The sequence below is a fragment of the Alligator sinensis genome, unplaced genomic scaffold (assembly GCF_000455745.1).
Source record: "Alligator sinensis unplaced genomic scaffold, ASM45574v1 scaffold444_1, whole genome shotgun sequence".
Taxonomy (NCBI): Eukaryota; Metazoa; Chordata; order Crocodylia; family Alligatoridae; genus Alligator; species Alligator sinensis.
Genome location: NW_005841886.1, coordinates 3,046,020 through 3,053,337, shown reverse-complemented (window position 1 = coordinate 3,053,337; position 7,318 = coordinate 3,046,020). Strand labels below are relative to the sequence as shown.

Sequence of the window (7,318 nt, the reverse complement as noted above, 5' to 3'; positions counted from 1 at the left end):
TGGGGGAGGCGGCTCCCACTGCTGCTTGCACCCAGGGAGGGCGTGGGGGTGGGGGGTGTCCGTGTCCCCTCAGATCTGCGTGGGGCTCTTCTCAGTGAGGACTGAGCTTGTAGCAGGCACGGGTGGTGCTGGGAGGATGCTGCATCCACCCCAAATTTCACCGTCACTCCGGTCCCAGCGCTGCCACTGCCAGCCACCCAGCGCAGTCCTGGCTCTTCCTGGCATGTGGGTGGAAGCAGGGTGTTGAACCGAGGCTGCAGTTGATGGAGGTAGCACTGGGAGCAGAGCAGTGGCAAGATCTGGGGTGGATGCAGCATCCTTACAGTTCTGCTGGCACCCGCTCCAAGCTCAACCCATGCCGAGAAGAGTCCCGTGCAGCCCCGGCTGTGGCCCACACCACCCCGCGCAGATCCGAGGGGCACATAACCCACCCGTGCCCTCCCGGGGTACAAGAAGCAGTTGAGCCACCTTCCCCATCACGAGCCACAGTTCTGTGTCCTCCTGCCCGCCACCCCAGGCAGCGTCAGTCCCTGCCCCCTCCCTCACTGCGGGGGCATTGATCTGCTCCCCCCATATACATACCCCTTTCCCTCCACGACACCAGACCTACCAGCTGGAAGCAGCTGTATCGGAAATTGGATCGGTATCAGCCGATACGACTCCTTAAATATTGGCTATTGATACTGTCCCCAAAAATCTCTATCAGTGCACCCCTAATTCTATACCTGAAAAAAGATAATACATTTATAAATTTTCCATTGGGGGGTCATCTTATAATCAGGGTCATCTTGTATTTGAGTAAGTAGTTCCCTAAACATATTATACTGTAATGTTTAAGTGGGCTCTGTAGCTGAATAGACTACAAACAATCCTGGAGGGTTGCTGTAGCTGTGATCGTCCAGGAAATAAGTAAGAGGCAAGGATTTTTTTTTTTTTTTTTGGTCAGTGATCTTTTCCTGGACCAGATGTTTAACTGGGAAAAGATCTGGGACAAGATTGTAGGCACAAGGTACCCTTCCTCAGGTCTGGGAAAGAAGCCAAAACATGAAGAGAGTACCTTGTGCCCAAACTCTTGTCCAACTACATAGCTGGTCCAGAAAGACCCATCACCCCCGCAAAAAAAAAAAAATCTTTGCCTCTATTAAGTGTTTGATTTTCTACTCATTTCTGATATGTCAGTTATCCCTAGACCATCAGTATCATTAATCCTCTACTTTCATGGCCTCCAAATTCACACAGTTTTAAGTCAAAATGGCAAGAGGCTAGACTTTTCCTCTAAGTGAAATGCCAAACTTAACTTTGGTTAACATGGCACAATTTTAGAATTCTGAGTGGAAAAGAATGTATGCCACTTTCTTCGAAAACTTAATTTTTTAGCGTTAGTTCTACCCGTACCATGCTCCTATTATTCTGTACATTCACTGAGAGACAAGGAGATGCAAGAGGGAAGACATGACAAAAAGTGCTCCAATTTGTTGTTTTCTACAAATAAATGATTTTGTTTCTAGCTTCTGCAAGTCATATATACACATACATCTATATACAAATGAGCTATGATATCATTAATATAACTTTGGTTGTTGTCTGTATTAAACAGAAACAGAGACTGAAAGTACCTCTAGCTGTCCAAGCAACACCAACACATACGCTAGGCAAGCTTCCTCTGCACTACCTACAAACAGACTTTTAACCTGACCTGGAAGAACCACTTCTTAAACCCCCACACAAAACAACCTCCTTCCCCCCTCATATATATGTGCATGTGCAGGCACACATGATCTAGCTCTCCACACTCCATTCAATTTTTAAACTTCTGACTGACACTGCCATCTAGTACAAGTGATGGTGCTTTTTTGTTGTTGTTGTTTGCTGTTCTGGATTTCACCCCCCCCACCCAAAAAAAAAAACAACCCCAAAAAACAAACCAACAAAACTTTGCCTTTTTCACGCTTTTTTTGCACAATACAGTGTACTGTTTAAGTTGAGGCTGAAAAAAGCTGTGGGCTTGCCAAATATATGTACTTATCCAACCTTAATATAAACCAGTGATTTTCAACAAGGATACCAGATCCTTTAAAGAGTGCTGCGAGGTGCGAGGAAAGGAGCAAGTTAGGAGGGGAAAGATAGATAATAGGCACAGACTCAGGTTTGTCCCTGCCTGGCTGATTCGTCACCTCCACTGCAAGGATATAATATGTAATTAATATATAAATTAGTTTGTGAACTGAGTAGCACCCAGCTTCAAAAACATAAATGGAGAGGGTCCCTTCAGTCCAAAGAGGTTAAGAACCACTGATGTTTATTGGTACCAAGGTACTGGCAATGTTAAGTACTTAGCAGCCCCAAAACTGCTTAACTTCATTCATTTCAATACTTCCAGTAATCAGTTTCTATCAGCAGCCTTGAGAATGAGAGCTAGAAGCCTCAAAACTGATTTGCTCCTCTCAGTTTCAAGACTAATAATAGCCCCTTGACAGCTGCTTTCCCTCTGATTAAGGCTAATTTTTAGGCCATTAAAGAGAGTACCATTACATTACAAAGTAGACAAAGAAGCCAAAAGATGCCGAGTACTTAACAGAAATACCAAACATCAGTTATCTGCATAATGTCAACAATAGGCAAAGAATTGGGACTGGCAAAGTGTCAAGCAGATAAGCATACTATGCACTTATCTAGTACACTATGGGCACATCCATGAGATGTTATGTCACCGTAGCATCGACCTATGGTGTCGCAGCTCATCATTCTGGTGCTGTAGTGCCAGCGGGCACAAACCATGACACTGACAATACTGTGCAGTAGGTTCAGAAACAAGCCATGCACCACCGGGATTGCACAGTAACTGCGGTTACTGTGCAGTTTAGTACATACACAGGTACTAGATGACTGCACAGTAACAACTGCACAGTTATGTGCACATGTAACATGTCTGAGTGACTTATAAATTATGGTTTTAATCTTCACTTCTGTGAAGATGATCAGTATTGCAATTCCAATCTGGCATGAACTGGAGCATCATCATGAGACTTGGTTCACATTACTACCAAGCAACTACTCAGCAGCAACTGTTGCTGCCAAATACTTCAGCCTTCTCTGAACTATTTGTAATTCAACTGCCTTCCACATTCCATAAAGGACCTACGGTTTCTCTGGTCTTCCACTTCCTCTTGACATACTTGTAGAATCCCTTTCTGTCTGATATCCATTGCCAGCTGCATCTCAAGTCATGCCTTGGCCCTTCAAACACTCTCTCTGGGTGCCCATGCAATACTGTTACACTCTTACCACATACTATGACCAAAGTGTCACTTTTTACAGGATTCCTTTCTGAGTTTCAACTCATTGAAGAGACTGCCATCTAGCCAGGCTGGCCTCCTCTTACACTTCCCATTTTTCTGTTGCATTGGGATACTTTGCTCCTATGCCCTAAAAAATGGGCCTCCTTAAAACTTAGAGCCAGCTCTCCTGCACTGCTTTTTCCTCCCAGGGAGTCCTGCCCATCAGTTCCCCCACGTTGGTTCAGGTCTGCTTTTCTGAAGTCCAGTGTCCTTCTTGTGCTGTTCTCTATCCTTACTCCCCTTAGGATCTTGAACTCCATCATTTTGTGGTCCCTGTCACTCAAGGTACCTTCCACCTTCATATTCTTAACCAATTATTCTCTGCTTGTGAGCAGTAAGTCAAGAAGAGCTCCCTCTCTCCCCTAGTTAGCCTATCTACCATGTGTATCAAAAAGTTACCCCAGTCTCCAAAAATCTGTTGGAGTGCTTGTGCATGGCTATGTTTCACTCCCAGCAAATGTCCCAATAATTAAGTCCTGCATGAGAACCAGGTCCTGCAATTTGGCTGAGATGAATCTGGATTGCATTTTCTTTGAAGCAGAATTATATCTTATTTGCTGTAACCCAGAGGTATCAAAGATGCATCTGGCTTGTACAGCCCCATCACCTGGCCTCTGGTGCTGCCCCTAGGTCCAAGCTGACCTAGGTGATGTGTACCAGACCAGCCCTGCATGCAGGATCCACAGCCTTCAGCACTCATCCCAGCTGCTCTGCAACTCATGCTGTACACAGCACCCATGAGCACTGCATGTAGTACATGGGCTAGACTTGCTCAAGTGGGCACTATGTGCAGCACACTCCCAGACCAGCAGGGGAGACAGCACACCACATGCAGCATGGACCCCAGCACACCACATGCAGCATGGACCCCAGGTCTGCTGGGGCAGGTGCCACATGTAGCATGGATCCTAGAGCAGGTACTGTGTATGCAGGATTTGGCATGGGGTGGGGGGACCTGTAGGTATGATCCAGCTGCTGGACCAGCCCTACACCATTCACCCTGCCTGCAAGACTAGATGCGACACCCCTGCTATAATCAAAATGATACAAGCTTTATGGTACTCATCCCCACCACAGGGAACAACTTTCCATTAATGAAAGGAGAAACAATGCAGCAATTTTCACAAACTAAATTAAATACAACCTTGGTGTCTGACTACCAAAATATGAGTTACAAATAACTATAGTGATTTTCTTCTGCAAGATAGAAACATTAACAGGAACATGGATTACACAGCTGTTTCATTTGTTTCAGTGTCTGAACAGTGGCATTGAAAGAACCAGTCTAGTGCATCTCTCCACTACAGCAATCTCAACATTGTGGTTGTACCAGTACTCCAGGGAGACAAAGAGCACCTATGCCTTAGAGACTAGAATTGCTGCTGCAATCAGGTGTGTTGGGGCATTTACAAAGCAAAATATACTCCAATGTAGAATATTAGAACTAGTCTACCTTCTGTATCTGTATCATCTGTCATTTCCCCTCTATACTGGGAATAAACCAAAATATAACACCTAATATAGAGAGTTAGGTAAAATCCTAAAATAGGCTAACTGGGGGTTTGGGTGGGGTGAGCAATTCCCATAACCTTTTATGGAAGATCATTAGAAAACTAAGCCTGTCCTAGAACTCAAGTCTATACAATGGATTCACACCATTTTATCCCTACTGAACAGCAAACTGTTACTAGCCATTACTATACATTGCTGTTTTTATCATGTTTTCAACCATAACATCAAACAATACTATCAAACCTGTGCATCATTAGAGCTGGTAATGGCAATTCATATCAGCTACTCAAAATGATCAAAGCAGTGGAATTGAAGCGCCATGGAAACTTAAGCACTATTTCAGAAAACCTTTGGCTTCAGAGATGCACACACGTAACTTGCTAACATATGGGATATGGCATTAGTATTTAAGGTTCAGAAGTTTCAGATTACTTCCTTAGGAGCATAAAATGCCATGTTGTCTATTTAAGACTAGACTCTGCCACCTATATCCCTTGCAAAAGTAGCAACATCTGAATGCTGAAATAGAAACTTTTCAGGGCAGGTAACAGTCATCTTACATAGTTTTAAAATGCCAACATACTAAGCACTAAGTAAATAATAATCTCTATAAAGCACTGTCATGTTGATAATTCTAAAGGTGACAGTTTTTTTGGATGAAGGCATGGAATTTGTTTTGGCATCAAGTATTACTTCACCAGTGCCCTTTTCATTTAACGGTTCATCACCCCATGACTACAGATGATCAAGGCTGACATATTTGGTTGACGTTACCAAGAGAACAGAGAAGCTGGGGCCTATGCACTGCAGACAAGCCACTGAAGACAGCACGCTTTAGGACCTGCAGTTTGCACTACTGTAGCTCCAATGATGGTAGCAATGGTGAAATCTGCAGCATAAAAAGAGAACCCAAGTATGGTTACGACCTTATCATGCAATGTTTAAAATGAGCCAAGATACAGTTTACACCTCTACAACCACAGTTGGACCAAGATAGTGACAAATCATGGTCATGTATTATAAGTGCAGATAGAACCATAACATATAAATGCACAAACATATCAGTCTCTTCAGACCTAAAGGAAAAATAAAGGGTTTCTTTTTCTTTTTTTGGATACATCAAGCATGCAGAACCCAAATGGGTCTGTGTGATCACAAAGCAGAGCCCGATCAAAAGCACATCCAATTTGGGAAGGGGCTGAAACTGGAAGAGAAGACCGTAGAAGTATCTGTGTATTTCAAGAATCCATTAATGCTGCTCAAATAAAATACTCCACATCTCTGCCAGGGAAATCTCAGCACAGCAACTGTTTTTCACCTAGCTAATCTAATTAGGATAACAGAGATGCTGCTTACAGGCATTTGTGGAAGTGTTAGATCAGTGGTTTTCAACCTGGCCCTCAACGCAGGTGTTGTCTGCACTATGGCAGCCAGATAAAACTGCCCTGAATGCAAAGCTGTGGCACACGTGCACTCCTGCTGCATTAAGGCTCTCTTATCAGCCTCCATCTAGCTCCTGCCTTCTTGCTCGGGCCCTTCCCAGTCTGGGTCCCCCACCACACACTTCCTGAAACAGGGTACATGGGAGCGTTCCACCTGCTGCCTCCGTTTCCAGGATGGCAGCTGCAGCAGCAGCACCTGGCTGAGAAGTACTGGGGTAAACCGAGGCAGCAACCAGGGATGCTGCCATATTCAGATGAGTAGTGAAGGTTTATCCCGCTTGAGCTGCTGTGTTAGATATTATTTGCACCCTTTCACTGCAGAAGCAAGTGCTCGCTTCCTTTTCACACAGACTCCTATGTCAGGTGGGCTCTGCCATGCTTTGCAACAGCTACAGCCACAGACCTGATGCCAAAGATGGCTAGGTGGCTGGAAGCATTTTCAGAGCTACAGCCATAGCGTGGAGAATACCAGCGCGCTGTTCACAAGAGCACCATCGCCATGGGCATCGCCCCGGGGACGTGAACTCGGTGGAGCAGAGGTCATCTCCCACAGGAAGTCACCCATGCCCAGTGCGTGAGCCCGTGCTCGTTTCTGTTCTGCTTGCGGCTGCAGGCTGCTCTTTGCAAAAACAGGAGCTGAAGAGGTGGGGAAAGAAAGGAGGAAGGCAGCTGGGACAGGCCTGGAGGAGGGTTAAAGCAAGATGGGGGAGATGACATGGGAAGTAGGAACAAGTCCTGTGTTCTGGGAGCGCCCTGCTCGGGAGGGGAAGCCCTGCGGCAGAGCTGCTGGGCAGAGCCGGAGGGGCGAAAAAGGAATAAAAAGATCAAACTTGAAGCGACTTCCTGCTCCGGGCCTCGGGGCCTCCCAGCGCCCGCGGGGCCCGAGGCCGGGCCGTGCCCGCAGCGGGGACCGGGCCACGGAGACAAAAGGAGGAATCAACAGGTCCCCCCCGGGGCGGGGCGGGGGCAGCCCTGCGGCAGGGCCGGGCCGGGCCGGGCCCCGCTAGGCCGCGGCGGCGAGACCGG

The 7,318-nt window shown here is 46.2% G+C and overlaps 1 protein-coding gene across 5 annotated transcripts in view; it reads right to left on the bottom strand.

Annotated features, from left to right (window-relative positions):
- CDC27 (cell division cycle 27) overlaps positions 1–6,945 on the bottom strand; it is an 81,865-nt gene extending 74,920 nt beyond the window's left edge. For 2 of the 5 annotated variants that reach the window (XM_006017840.3, XM_006017841.3), the window contains exon 1: positions 6,762–6,945. In XM_006017840.3, coding sequence (XP_006017902.1) covers positions 6,762–6,857 — 96 coding nt within the window. In that variant the 5' untranslated portion in view covers positions 6,858–6,945. The remainder of the gene's footprint in view (positions 1–6,761) is intronic. The other 3 variants (XM_006017842.3, XM_006017843.3, XM_025196880.1) reach the window with 2 other exon arrangements.
- Between the last annotated feature and the right edge of the window lie 373 nt (positions 6,946–7,318).